We start from the raw sequence: 19,970 nt of genomic DNA, 5'->3' as shown, positions 1-19,970 counted from the left end.
AAACAAAGGAGGAAAAACCCCACGAATGAAAACTAGCTAGATAAATGACAAGGACCTACTGTGTAGCACAGGGAACTATACTCAACATCTTGTAATAACCTATAATGGAAAAGAATCTGAAAAAGAATATATGTACGTACATAGGTATGTAACGGAATCACTTTGCCGTACACCTGAAACTAACACAACGTTGCAAATTAACTGTACTTCAATAAAAACAAAAAGAGTTAACATAAAAAAACACTAGTTAAGGGACTTCCCTGGCGGTCCAGGGGTTAAGACTTCACCTTCCAATACAGGGGGTGTGGGTTCGATCCCTGGTCGGGGAGCTAAGATCCCACATGCCTGGCGGCCAAAAAAACCCAAAACATAAAACAGAAGCAATATTGTAACAAATTCAACAAAGACTTTAAAATTGGTCCACGTCAAAAAAAAAAAAACTTTAAAAAGAAGACACTAGTTAAAAAAAACCTCCAGAAAATACTTATTGTATATTAACAGTCACTGATTGTGCATCAGCTTTGTGCCAGGCATTGGCCAGGGCTTGGAGTGAGGATTTGAACCGGGCTCTATCTGACTGCACAGCCACACGGCGCATTTCTGTAGACAGGCACAGAGGGTACTGCCCAGGTTCGGCAGCTCGAGCCCAGAGGGCAGGACACACCGCACGGCTCTAGCCAGGAGTCTCGGCGGAAGGAAGTGGGCAGATCCGTTAGAAGCTGAGCTCCAATCTCTGCCTTAAAGAACCTAATGGTTCACAAGGTCTCGGGGGCAAGATATTTACAGGCGAAGCACTAAATGAGATGAACACCCTGAGGCACACGCTGAAAGGAAACCTCTAGAATTGTACTTAAAGACCTCTTATAAAGCGCATCCGGCACAACAAAATGTTTCTGACGGTTGTTGTAATCACATTACTTGACACGATTCCTCGTAGTATTTCTATGAGATCTTGATTATTGTTCTGTTTTGTGATAAAGGTACGGTACGTTAGTGATGGTTTCTCTTGAACGAACATGTAACTGAATAAATAGCGCGAGAGATACAGGACGAGGTCTAAGCCCTCTGATAAATCTCAGGCCTTCCAGATGTGAATAACAATTCGGGAAAACAAGTAACTGTTTGGAAAGTACCTTCTAGAACGGTGCTCTTCAACAGAATTTTCTCTGATGATGGAAATGCTCTGTATTTCCGCTATCTAAGACAGTAGCCACTAGCCACATATAGACACCGAACACTGAAGATGCGGCCAGAGTGACTGAGGAACTGAATGTTTAATTGCACGTCATTTTAATTAATTTAAATTAAAATCTAAACAGTTACTTGTGGCTGACAGCTCCTATCTGGATGGTGCAATCGTAGAACTTAAGTGGTGACAAGCTGGCAGCTGGCCTCAAAACAATGACATTTCCTCAACCTCCAGAATCGAGGCTCATCGTATATGAAGTGACCTGAGCTTTCACGCACGAGGAAAGGCACATGATGCCTTGGGAGAAGAAGGAAATGAGTCGTGAAGGTACTACTCGGAGGACCTGTCTGTCCCAATCTCAGTTCTAGGTAAAGCTTCTCTGGCCTCCACCTGGAAAGGAGGCAATCCTTCCAGAGAACATTTCCAGGGCAGGATCTCTCCCTTTCCTTTCCCCACCCTTCCCCTCCTTTCTCTTAGCTCCTTTTCCTTCACCTGGTTCACCCCACTTACGGTGAAACTTGAACCTGTCTCTGGGTTAGCACAGCCAGGGGGCCCCGGGCCCAGGTGACACTCAAAGGTCTCTTAATGCATTTGTTAAATGAAACCTCCAAAGACAGGTCTTCCAAGAGTGCAGGTAGCAGGCAGACAGTGAGATGAACGGTCACGTGAGTCCTGCGAGCTGACTTTACTTGTAAACGTAGGGCTGGCTGCCTAAACTTGGCCACAGAAACCAATTCAAGTCCTGCAGCATTTTGTGTGACTCACGTTAATAAAAAGACGAAAACGATATTAAAGATCTGAACCTGAAATTTATAAATTACCTTAATCCAGACAAAAAATACTATGACAGCAGCTATGTTGTTGAACTGTATTTGCCAGTATGCCAGATTCTCAAAGTTGGGGAAAGCACTTTGATCTTCTAGAAACTGGAGGAGCACCTCCACATTCGATGTTCTGTGTATGTTGATTCCCACAGCTACCACTGACAGCTGGAAGACAAAAGATTTAGATATTAGTGCAGTGTTCTAGAAATATATAACTCACCTTAAAATGACTAGTTTATCTTCCTTCACAAACGTATTAATTCTAGGGTTCACCATTCTACTCACCCAACGGCATGCATAAATTAAGTCACTCACACGGAGGGAAAGAGTTGAGCACTGCCGTAAAAAAGTAAAAGAATGTATTGCTCGCACTTCCTTGGTTAGGAATAGAAACCCAGTGAGCGCACGTGTGCACGCAGGTGCCTGCACACGCGCGTGCACACACCCGAGAGATGTCACTTCATTACAAAAGGAAACTCAAACAGGAACGCCTTCTGTTTTGTTCTGCCACCTTCACGTAAATCACTTTCCAGGCTTGGGCTTTCCCAGGCCTCGTCTCGCTCTGTTTTTATTTGCGGGGCTTTTTTTTTTTCATCTTCCAGCCATCTATTCTTTCCTTTATTCAACAAACACATGGTGGATATCTGTGTACACAGCACCGTGCGAAGGCTCAAGAGGAACAAATACAAGTGAAAAGTACAAACCTCGTCCTCGAGAAGCTTATACTCTGGTTCAAGAGCAGATAAACACCCAGAGACAAAGAGCACAAAAACCTTCTAAGAAGCTGGCATCACACCACACAGGGGAAGGGTGAAACAAGACACGCTCAAAGGAGCGCCCGTGACAGGGAAGAATGAGCTTGGTCTTAGATGGCGGGAACGAAGGGCACAGAGGGCTCGACAAGGCTCGCAGTGGGTACATGTGAGCCAAGGGTTCCCCGCTTGCTTGCTTCTGTCCTTTAACTCATGACCATACAACTCTTCACATCTGCTTTGGTTCTGGCCTATAAAAATCCGAGGGGAACGCTGGGCCCGCCTTGCACCCATCACCACTGGATGAACGTGTATGTGTGTAAAGAGCTAGGGGTCAGCCATAACCACCGGGCCCCCACATGGACCCCGAGTCCACGGCGTGCGGGCTACGGCAGGTGCCGTGACCTCTGCGGTCCATCTCTCTCTTCTCACGGATGATGGCCAAGGACCACTGCATCAGCCCTCCTTGAGATGCCTGTCTGGTGATTATCAGAGTCAGGGCCTGCCTGTCTGCCAGCCTCGGCTGCAAAAGCCAGCCTCACCACCGTCCTTGTCTTCCCTGTGAAGGGTTCCCACACTTAGTCTAGTATTTTTTGCACTGGTGGTAGGAATACTTCCCTTGAGCTCTCTGGAATACCCTGATAAGTGTTTTTCTGCATGGACTTCACTGAGAAAAAAGGGCTGACTGACTGAATCTAAAAATAGCCCTTTACCGACTCTCACTAGGTACCCTTTGTTTTTGCTCTGCCCAGGGAAAGTGTTTATAAAAATATGGAACATGGGGTCATTTATACAATGCCATAGAAATACACTAAATTTCCTGAGCCTCTTCCTTCAAAATAGAGAATGAGAGAGAAGCAGAGAGGAAAGAGGTTCGGTGGGCATTTGGGTCGTTACGCGGCTCTGAGTTTTCTTGGAGATTCTCATTTCTTATCTACAAAAGAACTTTCTTCCTTTGGCATAAGCTTCACGGAAAGCGTGCCCTATTTCTAAAGGGTCAGAGAAGGTTTCAAAGGAGAAGTAGGATTCCAGTAGCCGTTCCTTGTTCTCATAAAAGCACACTGCCTGAACTGTTGTCTTGTCAGCACTGAGAGTTAAAAAAAATAAGAGCACAGGGAAGCAAGTTTTCAAAGAAACACTTGCAAAATTCTGCAGCTGCTTAGCCAAGAAACTAGCCTCACTTTCCGTGATGTCATCAGCTATTTTTCCAGCGGTCTCCAAGGTGGGTACGAGGCAATTCACTGGGGTGTGAGATGAAAACATTAAAACTTCTAGGCAGGTGATAAGAAAGTGTTAGAATTCTACTTGTATTTATTTTTATCCAAATATTTCAAATTCTATGCTGTGTATGTTTTTACAAATGTAATTACACCACTACACACACACACACACTTTATAAATAAAAATACACTAGGGTGTGGCACTTCACTGATATGTTACATAATCGAAAAGCTGAATGCCACGGACTAGTCCTTTGCTCACACTGAAGGTATTTGGTTAAAAAAAAAAAGAAAACATTAATTAGCATAATATCACACCCACTTTTTTACCATTATTCTCAATGACAGAAACATAAACGTATCCACGTAAACTAAAAAAGCAAAGTTTGCATCCTTAGGGCTCCAAATAATAATTGTCTTCCAGAACGATTTTCAGTGTATATGAACTGCGCTCTGCCATCGTGCAGTACAGAAATATTTTGAAAAATTATTTCCCGTATCATCGCCTTTCCTGCCTCCTTAAGTACGGAAATTCTTTTGTAATTCTGTTCATTATTAATATGTTGAGAATTTGGGAATCAAGAGTTTAGCTACAGGAATTGTGATGTTACACAGCCATCGTGAAAGAAGGGGTGCACTTCTAACTGCATCAGGATCAGATGGGTTCCGTGCTGTATCCTACAGGAACATGTATTTTATGTAAAAGTTATTTCTGAAGTACACGTATGTGGCGCGAGGGCGGTGGCAGAGTGGCTAAGAGGGTTATCGTGAGGACTAAATGGACGTGCCGTAGAGGAAGAGCACGAGGAACTGTGCCTAGCACAGACAGCTTCTAAATGTTAGCAATTACCGTTATTATTGCTCCTATTAATACCATTACTGCCACGCAATACACACATATAGCTTGTTTATGTCTTAAGGCTCCTTTTACTTACATATGAATAACATTTTTTCTATATTTAATAGCATATTAAGATACATTAAGTAACATACTTTCTATATATTCCCAACTAACTCTAGTGATGATTTGATAATGACTTGATGTAAATGTTTCACAAAGCCAAATGAACTTTTGGTTGGGGAGGAACAACACTGGTTAAGAAGCAGGATATCAGAAGAGAGAATGCTAACGGGATAACGCATCACTGACTAAGATTTCAGAGGCGCAGCTCTGTCGCTGCACAGTGGAAAGGATGGACTTTTAAGCACGTAACCATTAAGCATGTTGTTATATGCTCTAATGTGTAACAGACTAGCAGAAGATTATGTGTTATTGCTGAAGGGAGAAAAGCTTGCAAAAATACATCTTGCACTAAGGCTTCTGGAAGGAAGTGATTAAGATGATGCTGAAGAGAACCATCTTGAACAAGTGTTGGAATTTGTAACAGAGTCACGGGCAGGAAAGGGCTCCACAAGGGGTCCCAGTCTTAACTCAACCATAACTCTGCCTTATGGTTTCCTGCACCTCCTACAGAAAACGCTGATGGCCATCATTTACATTTTGTACACTGTGGACTATCTGCAGGACATCTGAACCTGCAGGGAGGTTTTCTCTGCCACCTCCAAAGTTTCCTGGATGTTTCTTTATGCCGTAACTTTACACATGCGCAGAAAGATATAAACTGATTTTTGCTGTAGTTGAAGAAAAGTATCATTAGCCAAAGCAGAATAAACAAAATCGCTTTCTCCCCACATCTCGTGTGGCATGCCAAAGCCAAATACGAACTACTAACCCATTCTTGTTATTAGTCTGGCCAAGTGAGAGCTTACTGTAAGTGCGTCTCCACTTCCATACGCAGAAGGGTCACTCATGCGACGTGAGAAGGTTAGTAACAGTGACGCTGATATTACAGAGGAGAACCTTTAGATTCTCCTTCGGGAAGGTCAAGACGCACAGCGCTGAGGGGCGCGAAGACTCTAACGCATTTTTATAACAGGGTAGGGGATTTGGTGTGGTGCTCAAACCTACCACAATGATCACAACATCCAGACAGTTCCAGAAACTCCGGAAATAGTGCAGCTTGTGAATGCGGATTTCCAGTATCTCTTCCACCACGTAGTAAAGGATAAAGAAACAAAAGATAATCTCACAGGCTGCCAGGAAGAAATCGAAAGTCGTGACGTATTGGATCAGTTTTACAGGCTGAAACCGCCAAGACGGAATCACACCGCCTGTTGCCGGGAATTCGACCAGTAACCTGCGTTGCAATAAGAACAGTTAACACGACGAACAACGTCAACAGTAACAACAACACAGGGATGCAGCCGGGAAAAAAAATCGCCTATTCTGTCCCTGCTCTAAGTAAAACTGAGACCACACGTCACTCCAAACCAGTGGCAAAATGTTTTTTATCACAGCCGAGAACTCCATCCTTGTAGAATTTTGTGTTACAAAAAGAACAAGCCTTCCCAAGGCCTCCCAGACCAAAGAGGTTATTCGTCCTCAGTCTCCCATTTACGCTTCTGGTATTGAGACCACTCAAAATGCTATATGCTTATTTTTAAATGTAGAAGTTAATCAACGAACAAGACTTTATAGGACTTTGATTAAATGCAAGTCCTTCAACTGGGTAATAAAGAACGTAAGAAATATATGTCATCAATCAAGACATGTATGGCCTGGTTGAGAAGCAGGATGTCTCTTTCATATACAAATAAAGACAGGGAATGAGTTTCTCGTTCATGCATTTGGTGACACCTAACCAGAATCAAATAATTTGCCTACGGGGACCATTTGGTATCGGAACTGTTCAGAGCCTTATAGTGGATTGGTGCCCAGTAAATGCCTGACTGTCTGCAACACTGACATACGCTCTTACGTTCACAGTGATGGTACTGATCTTTAGTGCTTTCTAATAACTGAAGTGAAGATGCTTCTTGCCAAATTCCCCTTTGTAGGTGTCACACTGAGAAGGTTAAACGATTCACTTAATGGTACAATTTCCCTTCACACTAGAAACAGACTCTCTAGATCCTTAACTTGAAGGCTTTTAAAAGATCTCCAGTCAGCGATCAGGTGTAACCATCTCTCCCGTTACAGGATGGACAGGACAGGTGGCCACTCCTAGAACCTAAGTATCTAGGGCTCGAGCATGAGCAATAATCAGGTATAGGCAAGGACTATAGCAAATCAGAATTGGTCAAAGATGTGTGAAACATCTTCCTTCCCTGGCACTGTCAACCTCCTGTTTTCTTCCTATTCAATACGCTGGAGCGTAGGGGTGAGAACCAGAAACTCAGGAGGGCAATACTGAGACAAAGAGCCTTGTGGCAGCCTCAGTGTGAACTCACAAGGGCAGGAAGTGGCCTCTGTGTGCTGAGTCATCTCTCTCTGCCTGTCCTGGTCCTGCATCGTCAACCCCTCCAGAAATTGAGACAACAATGTAGAGAAATGAAGCAACCGCCTTGACAATATTCACTCTTAAAGTATGGGGGGGACGTGGGAGACATACTCATTTATACCTTCTATAAACAGATATTTCCTTAAACGTCAGTCAGAGTTGCCTGCCTGCGTGTATCCTCTTTCTGTGCTCACTGGAATCATTAGCAGGAGTTCAACAATAATTGCAATAGATTTTCATTCATTTCTAGTCATAACTGTTACTTGATTTAATGTGATACTGTTTTCTGCAAAAGTTATTAGGTATAAAGACTGGGAAAATCCAACTGGCTATGTAAAGCACAGCTGAGTTTAGCCTCAAAAATAATCCCAGAATAAGGCTATTATGAGAATGCAGCCTTCTTATTTGGTGGGTAAATATATGTGCAAGTAATTCATGTCAGCAACGTCTGCACGTTGCTGCCACATTCACCAGGAGGATTAAAGCGGGTGAAGCCTGGACCCCCTTGCCTTGTTCTCCGTGTTTTATAGCACCTATTACCTTCTAACATGCTATCTAATTAATTTGTTTCCTTTGCTTATCGTTTATCATCTAATATCTCCTCCTGGTGGAATGTGAGCTCTACAAGGGCAGAGATCTTTCTGATGATTCCCAAGAGCCTTGAACAGTGCCTGGCACATATTAAGTGCCCAATAAATGTTTGCTGAATGAACAAGAGGTCCCAGACAAGCCGGTGGGATCTCTGTCAGTTTCCTCCCTGTCACCAGAATGGTCATGATGACAAACATCACAGAATCTGCAGCAGGAACTTTATGTGCCTTTGTTAATTCTTGAGTGTAAGCAGGTACCGGGGCACCCTACTGAGCACAGGTGTAGCCCCTGACTACTGTGCTCGTGTTCTAATCGCGTGCGCATCATTGGAGAACGGGAAACTCAGGGAAATGAGTCAAGATACGATGCCTGGGGGCCTTGGTAGCAGAGCATGGAGCAATGGTCATCCTCGTGATGGGAAAGGACTGATGTCAGCAAAACACGGTGCTTTGTCTGGGACGGTTCCAGCCTTGGGATGAACTTGGACCAGACTTAAGGTTCTTCCTAACTCATAATATCCCCGGATCCTCACTCCCTTCCTCCAGAAACCCCTATCCCAGGAAGCTTTTTGGTTTTCACCCCTCCTTGCTGTCAGCTCTGATCCTTGAAACTCTCATTTAGCCAACTGCAGGTAATGATTTTCTGGTCTAACTGCAGACTAGGATGTATACACAAACACACAGAAGTGGGAGGCATGAGTGCCCTTTATACACACCTGATCACACAGAACAGATTGATGTTGGCATTGTACACTGAAAAGTCAATAAAAGTTGCCCGGGTTCCCCGGTCCAGCCAGCCGTTTTTCTTGAGGTTAGCAATCTGAGTGGCTGTTTCCTCTCTTGTTCTCGACAGATCCAGGTAATAACCAGCTCCGCTGTAAGTTGCGATCATTCCCCAGTGGCTGCTCCCATTCAAGTCTTTTTCACTTGTGTAGATCCAACTAATTCAAAGACAAAACGAACAGGTGAAAATCAGTGGAACACCTGGGGCAACTACGAAGACAGAGTACGTAACAAATAACGGTGAGTCTCATCGAGCTGGGTGATGTGCTTGCCACGGTGCTTTGTGTTTTCTGACATCATCCTCATAGAGCTATTCTGCCCATTTTAGGAATAAGGGCCCTGAGGCTTAGTGAGGTCAAGTCAGCCTCAGATCTTTTGAAGGTAGTCAGGAACCCACCCCAGGACAGTCTGCCTTCAGAGGCCTGTGCTGTTAGCCCTCAGTTTATATGGTTGCCTTTCAGGGTGACTTACTTAGGGACTAGCTGACCCTAGGCCCCCCAAAAATTGCAGCCAAGAGAGGTACGAGTTCATCAAGTGCCACGGTCAGCAGCTCAACTAAATAAGACTCCACACGGCATTTGGGAGCTTAACCCACAAACGTTTACAGGCTCTCAGGAATCAGATGCGTCTCTGGTATTAATGAGGATGGAAAGATGAACTAAGATCCTTTCTCTCCCCAATTTATAATAAGTGGGGAGAGGAAAGTTGTAATTAAACACCGAAAATACAAGGTATGTGATAAGAAGAACCAACAAAGAATCATAGAAAAATTGCTCGGGCCAAGCAGAGGGAAGCTAGCCTTCTTTGGAGGTTCAGCGATGATGGGAAAGGTGAACCAGAGAAGGCTTTGGAAGAAGCCACGTTGAACCTAGGCTGTGAAAGGTAAGCAGGATTCAGACTTAGGCAGATGGATGGGGAGGGTGTTTTTAAGCCTGAGCCAGGTGGGGCCGGAGAAGTACAAGGCATCCGCCAGTAGTTCGGTTTGGCGCCCATATGATGAAGGAGAGAAGGCTGAAAGGTGGACTCTGGTCAGATGGCGAGGGGGCAGGCGTGAAGGGGTCACCGAAGGGAAGGTCTCTGGGAGGCACAGAACGGGATTACCTGGAGTGGTGAGGAAAGAGAGAGGACGCATGTGTGGAAGAGATTTAACACAGCGGGTCCGAGACCGCCTCTCCTTAAAGCATTCAGGTTGGACTCGGCTGGCATCTGGAATTTCAGTGATAAACGGCTCCCTACACTGATATGAAACTTCCTCTGACCAGAAGGAGAGGCTCACAGTGCCTAGGCTTCTGTACAAACAAGGTGGCTCATGCCCACGCCTGCCTCCCTTCTGGGAGTCTGAGATTTGGGGATGTGCTGGCCAGAGCCTGCCTATGTAACCAGCACCCAGAAACACACGGGAGGCGCCAAGTCTCTGCTGAGCTTCTCGGACAGACAATGCTTCCTACATGTTGTCACAACTCGTCACTGGAGGAAGACGCATGTCTTGTGTGGCTCCACTGGGAGAGGACCTTTACAACCCGGCACCTGGTTCCCTCCAGACTTTGCCCCATGAGCCTGTCCCTTCCGCTGCTTTTGCATATTTCCTTTCACTGTAGTAAAGCTCGGCCATGAATATATGCTGAATCCGGGGAGCCCTTCCAGAGAATCGCTGAACTCCGTGAGGCTGGTCCCAGGGACCCCGACACAGCTGAGTCAGCTGTCCTTGCAAGAACCGATGAGGCCTGAACTAGAGCAGTGAGCTGGGAAGGACAAGGGAGGGCCGAGACAGGGCCACGGAGGTGACTGTCAACAGAGCCTGGCACTGATCTGGAAGCTGGGGCAAGGGAGAGGGGGCTTCTGAAGAAAGACTCCAGTCTCTTTTTGGGTAATGCTAAGATGGTGGTGCCGTGAACAGGAGGAAAGACACATTCGACAAGAAAGTGATGAGTTCCGGGACTTCCCTGGGGGTCCCGTGGCTAAGCCTCCGCGCTCCCAATGCAGGGGGCCCGGGTTTGATCCCTGGTCAGGGAACTAGATCCCACATGCCTCAACTAAGAGTTCGCATGCCGCAACTAATGATCCTGCACGTGGCAACGAAGATCCCGCGTGCTGCAACTAAGACCTGTCGCAGCAGAAAAAAAAAAAAGACTCCGCGCTCCCAATGCAGGGGGCATGGGTTCGATCCCTGGTTGGGGAAACTAAGATCCCGCATGCCGCATGGCATGGCCAAAAATAAACAAACAAACAAATAAATAAATAATAAATGATAAAAAGTGACGAGCTCAGTTTGGGGCATATTGAATTATCGGAGCTGGTGGGACATACAGGTAGCATACACACTCATCTTCTATCAGACTCTGGCAGGACCTGGGATGGTTTAAATACACACAAGAAGGATCCCTTCAGTAGCCTACCCTGTAGTGAAAATCACTTATAAGCGTCTTGGATGTTCTAGGCACTGTTCAAAGCTCTGGAAATATAGCAGTGAACAAAACAGAGTCCCTGCCCTCAAGAAGCTTGAATTCTGACGGGGAACTGAGGGCAGCAGGCAGCCACTCTAGCAACGTAATTAATATGGAAGAAGCAACGTGGCGTCATAAAAGAAACATGGGTTTTGGAGTCAAGCTGGTCCCATTTACTAGCAGTGATGTTTTTTCATCTATAAAATGGAGCTGATACCTATTTCAGAGTTGTTCTGTGAAAAGTAGATGAGATAATGCATGAATTCACTTCTTAGATAGCGTCTAGCGTGGAATAGAGGCTGCATGAATCTCTCTTACCAATGGCATGAGATGAGATAAAATACTAGACAAGGTACCATAGTTCAAGTGCAAACTTATGCTTTGCAGGAACTGGAAAAAGGAGCATTAGTGAGCAAAATCACTATCACAACCTGGAAAACATGTCTTTTGAGATTCAGTCTTTTTACTCTAAATCTTTGGATGTTTAGTAAGTTTGTTCCTTATGGGTCCAGGTACTAAAGAGGGTGTGTACTGGACGACAGACGAAGAATCTGGTTATGGAAAAGGTGTTCGTCCTCATTGCGTATTAACTAATCTGGATTCTGGCGTCTCAGTTCTCAAGAAAGAGATCTAGATGAACTGAAAGAATTAGTTTAGTGAAACTTAGAAGACAATTCTATCCACAGTGACTCACCCAGGGCCCGTGCCTCAAGATGTCCACCTTGGGACAACCTGAGAACTCTTCTCACTTTTTGTAATAATTCTAGAAATAAGGACTGTCCTCCCTTAATACACAGGATGTTTTAAGTATGTTGACAAAGAGCACCCAAAATCCCTGCAAATACACACAATGCAGACACGTACTCAAAATCAAAAACACACATTTGAGAAGGACAGGCTTTAAACCAGACAGAAGAACTGCCTCATGAGCTTATGATACACTTTAAGCAATTGTAGTGTGAACACAAATTTATTTCTAAGAGCTAATACAAAAGAATTTCTGTACCAAAAACCTTCCTAGTAACAACCTAGTGAACCATGTTACTGGATTTATAAAAATAGGATCCAGGCACCTTAAAAGAAACCCCTGAAGGTGAAGGTAGCTTCTTTCCTGTGGGGATATGGTCAGCCATTTAGCCTTCTGAAAAATAAGTATGCAGAAGCTGAAAGGGGGTAAAAAGTACAGAAAACTTGAGAAGCCAAAGTTTGGCCACGGCCTTAAATACAAGCATTGAAGGCATCTTCTCCTTGGTGAAGGGGTTAGAGAACGAATGAATGAATGTCCGTTGACAGCCCAGGGCCCCGAGCCACAGACACTTACGCGGTTCCATTTCTCGGACCGAATGGAGCCCTGTCTTCACTGCTGACAGAGTAGACATCATAGCACTCTTTAATCTCATCTCTCAAGTCCAGGGGGATGGAACAGGATCCATTTCTGACTCTGAGTTGCCGTATACGTGGCACCCCTAAGAGTAGGTTCTCGTAGTAGATGAAGCTTCGGTCGTCGCCTTCCGTTCTGTTGCTGGGTTGCATCTTCCAGTAGAGCCCGTCCAACAAAGCGCCTTCTGCAAACTGAAAGCAAAGGCACCATTTTGAAAAACTCTCAGCTCAGAGGCTGCCTTACTCCTTCCTGGGATGTTTGTGTGACCAACAGTTTGGCAACTCTGTGAACAGGGTAGAGTGACAAGGGTGGGTTTTGTTGTCAGAGAGGCTGGACCCTGCTCCAGTCCTGCTCCGTCATCTCCTTGCTGGCTGTGAGGCCTCGAGCGCCTGCAATGCCTATCTTTTGTATGGTGGCTACACCTGGCACAGAATGGGCACTTCATACGTGGCGACTCTTGATTTCTACTCCAGGACTAAAGGCTGGGGAGAGGGTGCAGTTTGCAACGAATCCGTAACCATGATCAATTCCACTTTCCCTTATTACAACAGCATCCCACATAATCATGGTTCACCATCACTGGAGAGGAAAAGATGATAGTTTTGAAAACCAGTCTGCTATCTGATGGACCTTTTAATTGTCTGGATTATTTTGTCACAGGGTGAATGAACTCTCTAACTTCTCATCCCCCCCTCCTTCCCTCCATTTTTAGAGTGTGGCATTCATTATCACACAACTGTACACATGTGAGAAGTTTCTCATTAGTTTGCCTGTAGGAAAGACAGACCCAGCCATTTCTCAGGGTCTTATCCTTATCAGACAATCAACAGAGATGGAGTGATTTGCCCCCTTGAGGCGGAAAAGATTCATATTATACAAGTGTGGTTTGGGATGTCAAGTATTTTTAGGCATTATTTAGTATATTTAGGTTCCTGTGACCCAGTTCCTCTATCTTTAAAATCAACAGCTCTGACCCCAGGGTTTACTAAGAATTTTAGCAAGTATTTCCCCAGAAGGAAGTAATCATTTCCTTTCCAATTTCCCTCCCCATTCTCTTAGATTCTGAACACATCTCCCAGATCAGTTTCGTATTTTTCCTATGGTATCCCTCATTGCTTATCCTCTAACCCTAATGTTGGAATTCGTGACAAGTTGGGGAGGGCTGGGTTGAATTTTACATTAGAGATCTTTGAAAGAATGTGCCTGCCTTGTATCAGGCACGGTTCTGGGGTACATTCCAACACCAGCAAAGAGACAAAAACAAAAAACGAAGCAAGACAACACAATGAAATTCCGCCCTCGTGGGCCTGAACTGAATTTACGAAGCTAAATGGACAATTTTCAAGAGCAAGAGGTCATCTGCAAATACCTTCCAGAAGTCTTCCACTGAAGAAAGAGTTTTAAAGTTAGTTTTCTCCGTTTTGGACACCGGGGTGTCCAGGAAGAGCTGGGACATGATCCGGGTATAGTAGTACACACTGGAGCTCATCATCCCATAGGTCACTGGAAGACAGAAAGGGCCAAATGAACTCTGCCAGGGATCCTGCACACGCACTCACACGATCCCGGCGGACGGGCAGACAGCCATCCCGCCTCCCTTCCCTGCATCGTTGTTCCAGGATCCCTCTCCAGCTCTCTGGCTTACACAAGAAATGAATTAACACTGGCTTCCATGAAACAAAACTGGCTTACCACTGAGCACCGGATTAAGATCAGGTGCCCCCTCCTTGCCACTTGGGACCCCAAGACGCCCTTCGACTTCGCCTCCCACCACCTCCCAGAGCACCCTCCCTGCCCGAGAGCCCTACGCCCCAGCAGACGCCAAGCCGAGCCCCACGTTCTCCGGCTGTGCGCCTGCCGCCCCCTCTGCCTACGACGGCGTGGGCAGCCCACTCTCGTCTTGTTCCCACATCAACTCCCCATTCTCGTGTGCCCTGCTCTGCACCCTGAGGCTGACCGCTGCAGACCGACTGGACTCCCCTGTCTTCTGGTTTCCGGTGCATTCAGCCCACAGGAGGCCACACAGGAGACCTGGCGGCCCGAGGAGAGAGAGAGCTGGGTTTCTTCTCCCTGCTCCCACGCCCTCGCTGCCTGGGTGCAGTTTGCTGGGGACCCTCTAACGGTGGCCACCGCTGCTGGGGGCATCTCTTCTCCCCCAGCCACACCAGGTTCACACCACGCCATTCCCTGCCCTTGTCCCTCCAGGCCCGGAGGTGGGAGCCTTGCCCAAGAGCCTTGTGTCCCCTCGTTGGCTCCTATAACCCTGCCACCACACCTCTGTAAACGGTCCTTTCGCTGAACTCCCACAATTGCCGCTGTGAGTCTCCCATCTCTTTCCTTCTGGGATGCTGACTAACAGACGCATCTGCCTCCCAGCCACCTACCAGCTGTTGCGTGGCACACTCTAAACTCAAGCCACACCCCTGACGTGAAGACCTGCCGATCTTACCAGCCCATTCTGAATGGTCCTGGAGAAAGGTGGGGCGATCACGTACAGGCTCAGCAGGTCACGGGAGATCAGGCTTTGAGTCTGGGTCATGCCTCTTACTTGCTGTATGAGCTGTACAAGTTGCTCAGACTCTCTAAGCTTTAGTTGCCGCTTCTGTAAGGAGTAATTAGCTATCTCATGGGAGTTTTTGGTGCTTAAAAAAATATATAACTAAATGGGACTTCCCTGGTGGTTCAGTGGTTAAGAATCCGCCTTCCAACGCAGGGGAGGCAGGTTCGAACCCTGGTCGGGGAACTAAGATCCCACATGCCGCGGGGCAACGAAGCCCACACGCTGCAACCACTGAGCCCGCGTGCTCCGGAACCTGTGTGCCACAACTAGAGAGCCCGTGTGCCACAAATTAGAGCCCACACACCGCAACAAAGACCCAGCACAGCCAAAATTAAAAATAAATAAATAAATAAAGGGAAAGAAGAGGCAGAACAGCATTTCTTAAAAAAAAAAAAAAAAACTAAAAATTATCCAACACAGTGGCTGACACTTAAATGTCCAATAATGGTGGTTCTTCCTCCTTAACCAGATCGCTACAACATTATCTATTAAAAATTTCAGCACTTTAACGAGTGCTGTCTTATGCCGAACTCTAATGATTGCAGGTATCATACACTTTGATACCTACAATTAGATGACAAAACACTTCAAGAGGAAGGAAATACTTCCTTTTATGCTTCTTTTGACCACAGAGGTTTTATAGGTCTTTCGACCACAGTTCTCAACACCCAGCAAGCAATGACTACTTAGCTGATTCTGTAATAACCTTCAGGCAGCATACAATGCATTTTAAAACCTCATAATAAGTGATTTGGGGATTACATCTTTCCTTCACCTAGTCCCCTTCCCTACCCAAACATCACAGAGAATTAAGATTAAAAGAGAGGAGTGGATAATAGTGATCCAAACACAAGCGTGTCTGCGAGGCATCTCGAGCAGTCAGTCAGTGAAGCAATAAACACACACGACCACGTGGCTCGTGTGCCGCATCTAGAGGGGAAGGGACCTCTTCCAGTCCTCACAGTTAGGTTCCATCACCTGTCATCCTACGACCCACTAATTAGGACAACAACACTCCTCTTCCAGTGTTACATAACCTGTCACCTCTTAAGCCTGCATCGGACTGGAGTTCAGGGTTTGGACTTTTAATCCATTGATGGGACAAGGTGTTGGACATGAAGATGCGCAAGATGTGATCTCTGGGGCTTCCCTGGTGGCGCAGTGGTTGAGAGTCCGCCTGCCGATGCAGGGGACGCGGGTTCGTGCCCCGGTCCGGGAAGATCCCACATGCTGCGGAGCAGCTGGGCCCGTGAGCCACGGCCGCTGAGCCTGCGTGTCCGGAGCCTGTGCTCCGCAGCGGGAGAGGCCACAACAGTGAGAGGCCCGTGGACCGCAAAAAAAAAAAAAAGATGTGATCTCTGTCCTCAAAAAGAGGTGCTCACGGTGTCCCCAGGGGGAGCACTGCCTACCAGCTCCCACAGAGGGGTGGACAAGGTATGATGTGTTCTGCAAAGGCCTTCTTCAGATCCAAAGCTGATATGCTAAAGAGGGGTCGTGAAGGCTTCCCAAAGCCGACTAAATGATTATTACATTGATTTTTGGAATTAATTTGAAATTAGAATTTTCTTTGGATTGGCTGGTTAATGTAGATCACTCTTAAATTTTTTTACCTGTGGGGTTTTTTTGGTTGTTGAAAAAGAATCATGACAAATTATTTAAATTTTTTGATTTATAAATATGCAATATGTATGTATTTTAGCCACTGATTTTAAAATGCATCTCCTTTATTGTCCTGTACTTTTAATACTGATTGCTTTTGAAATTCTCAGGACCTGTATGGAATTTGAGAACTTCGCTGAAAGGGAAGGGGTACATCCTCTTGGCTATGCAGTGCCACCTGCTGGACATCCAGAGAAACAATGCCACCTAGTGGTTGAAGGGGATGACGATTCTAACACCTTCAGTCAGCTAACATTAACTCCGTCCCTCCCTTGCGCCAGGCAGTGGGCTGGTCCAAGGGATATCTTCAAGTGACAGCTCCACACACTCCAGGGGTCAGCTGCATCATGAGTCCAGCTAGGCTGGAGCTAAAGGACCCCCCGGGATTTGAAATCAGAACGATTTGGGTTTGAGTTTAAGATTTCCTTCACCCTTAAGTCAGCCTCCGTGTTCATAATTGTGGGTGTCGGTATCTTGGGATCTGGGACAAGTATTTAATTTTTCTGAGCCTGAGTTTCACTATCTAGAAAATGGGAATAATAACATCTAAGGCTTTTGTGTAGTTCACTGGGAGAAATGCTATGTGAACACAGATTTTGCATACTGTTAAATGCAATAGAAATGTAAGACTGTTACATCGTTTCTCCTTTCAGTCCCTGATGGGCAAAGCCCACTTGGAAGGTAACATACACTCTTTAAATGAACTGAATTGTAAAGAAGAAAGTTACATCATGAAACAACCATAAACGAGTATCAGAAAGGAGAGGAAAATATTTTAAAAATATAAGGTAAAGGACACGTATATCCTATGCGCATATATTTTTTTCCTGCTATTTAGTCCTCGTCTTAACTCTCAGATTCGATTTTCTATGAAATAAGCCAGAAAAGAAAACATTATCACAGCATCACCAACTAATCAGCACGTAAACTAACTAAAGCTGTCTTAAAACATGGTCTCGGACTTCCCTGGTGGCGCAGTGGTTAAGAGTCTGCCGGCCGATGCAGGGGACACGGGTTCGTGCCCCGGTCCGGGAAGATCCCACATGCCGCGGAGTGGCTGGGCCCGTGAGCCATGGCCGCTGAGCCTGCGCGTCCGGAGCCTGTGCTCCGCAACGGGAGAGGCCACAACAGTGAGAGGCCCACGCACCACAAAAAAAAACAAAAACAAACCAAAAAACATGGTCTCATTTAAAAATAGGCTACAGACACCATTTTCTTCTTAATATGGCTGAAAAAATATAGGCTTAAATACTAAAAACTATATAAAGGGGACTGCGCTGTATAAACTCCAGATCAGTGGAATAAAAAGCAAAGAAAAAATTTCCAATGTAACAAAAAGAAGAAGAGAAATGAAAAATACCAAGAAAGTGTAAAAGAGAGGAAAAAATAAGATGGCAGAAATCTGACAAAAGCATGAAATGTAAAGAGCTTAAACTTACTAGATCATAGTCTTAAATATTGGTTAAAAAATTTAAAAATGTATCTTTAGAATTTTTATGAGACCCATTCAAAATGAAGTTAAAAATAAAGGAATGAGAAGATATATATTAGATATACAAAAGGTGTTAAGTGGTATTGCAATCATCTGACAAAGGAGATTATAAGGTGAGTACTGAGTTAAAGAAAAAGATGATCTTTTATTGATAAATGATACTTTACACAATGATATAACTAGAATGAACTTTTATGTATTGAATAACAATATCAAGATATATAAAGCAACGTCTTCTAGTAATAGAAGGAGAATTACCAAAACCACAATAACACTTAGAAACAAATTTACATCTCTCAATCTTTGACAGAGAAAGAAGATAAAAATGATCTCGGGACATTAGGGGTTTTATAATAGAACATATGACTTAATGTATTACATAGATATCAAACTTTATACTGTATCAGAAGAGATCACTCACATTCTTTTTCAAGGTTTGGGGAGAGGCATTCATGGGGGTGATGTTAATAGTAAACCAGATAGAGAACGTGAGCAAAGCATGTTTGGATGGACAGGGTGAGTCCAGGTTGAGAAATGTTAAGGATGCCCCTGAGATGCACCCGTGGAGAGGTCCAGTAAACGCTGACACAAGATTCGTGGTCCAGGAGAGGTCGGGAGGAACCTGGGAGCGCCAGCGTACAGGACCAGCTGAAGCTGCAGGGAAGACCCCTTGAAGAGAAAGGCAAAGACCCAGGCACGGAAAATCCTCTGTCTAAACACATCTCAGAGAGAAAAAAATGAAGAAAGTGAAGAGAGTAAGGAGGGATACAGGAAGAGAGGGAGTCACAGAAGCCAAAGAGGGAAGTTTGTGGAATGCCAAATGTCTCATCTGGGACCAAATGAGAGAGAAAGGCTAAAAGGAGCCCATAAACTTTGGCAATTAAGACGTCCCTGGTGACCTGGGTGAGGGCCTTTCAGGAGGCAGAGTGCGGCTGCAGAGTAAACCAGAGAGGTGCATTAAAATTGTTAACACGCCCAAATATTTTCATGCAGTTTCGGTTAAAATTCAAAGGTAAGTAACAAGTTGTGATGGAAATCTTTGAGGGATAGAGGTTGTCAACACAAGTGCTTTTGTGAATGCCTGCCTGTATTAAGTAGTGTAATTTTTTTTTTAAAACAAGAGAGAAAAGCATGTAATATTTACATAGAAGTTACCACGAAGAAATAAAGAGAAAGCTATGCACGTGGAGTAAAGGCCATGTTTAAAGTAATATTTATATATGAATATACATTTCTTGTTATTGTAGTTTTTTTTTTTTGCGGTACGCGGGCCTCTCACCGCTGTGGCCCCTCCCGTTGCGGAGCACAGGCTCCGGACGCGCAGGCTCAGCGGCCATGGCTCACGGGCCCAGCCGCTCCGCGGCACGTGGGATCCTCCCAGACCGGGGCACGAACCTGCGTCCCCTGCATCAGCAGGTGGACTCCCAACCACTGCGCCACCAGGGAAGCCCGTTATTGTAGTTTTTGTCCAGTACTGAAAAGGTCAGAGAGCTTTCCAGCCATAGTTGATCTTTAGCAGTTACTTCCCATGGACTGTAGTCTGTGAACTTAAGACTGCACGTGAATTCAAAAAGAGTCATGTACCAAAATGTTCATTGCAGCTCTATTTACAACAGCCAGGAGATGGAAGCAACCTAAGTGTCCATCATCGGATGAATGGATAAAGATGTGGCACATATATACAATGGAATATTACTCAGCCATAAAAAGAAACGAAATTGAGTTATTTGTAGTG

General features: G+C 45.2%; 1 protein-coding gene across 1 annotated transcript in view; it reads right to left on the bottom strand.

Annotated features, from left to right (window-relative positions):
* The window catches only part of PKD2 (polycystin 2, transient receptor potential cation channel), a 48,645-nt gene that overhangs the window by 17,726 nt on the left and 10,949 nt on the right, over positions 1-19,970 (bottom strand). The window contains exons 3-7 of the mRNA XM_060147548.1: positions 13,894-14,027; positions 12,465-12,715; positions 8,633-8,857; positions 5,955-6,183; positions 2,011-2,178 (exon numbers count right to left, since the gene is read on the bottom strand). Coding sequence (XP_060003531.1) covers positions 2,011-2,178; positions 5,955-6,183; positions 8,633-8,857; positions 12,465-12,715; positions 13,894-14,027 — 1,007 coding nt within the window. The remainder of the gene's footprint in view (positions 1-2,010; positions 2,179-5,954; positions 6,184-8,632; positions 8,858-12,464; positions 12,716-13,893; positions 14,028-19,970) is intronic.

Source organism: Lagenorhynchus albirostris, chromosome 4 (assembly GCF_949774975.1).
Source record: "Lagenorhynchus albirostris chromosome 4, mLagAlb1.1, whole genome shotgun sequence".
Taxonomy (NCBI): Eukaryota; Metazoa; Chordata; class Mammalia; order Artiodactyla; family Delphinidae; genus Lagenorhynchus; species Lagenorhynchus albirostris.
This window is presented reverse-complemented; position numbering and strand designations above follow the sequence as displayed.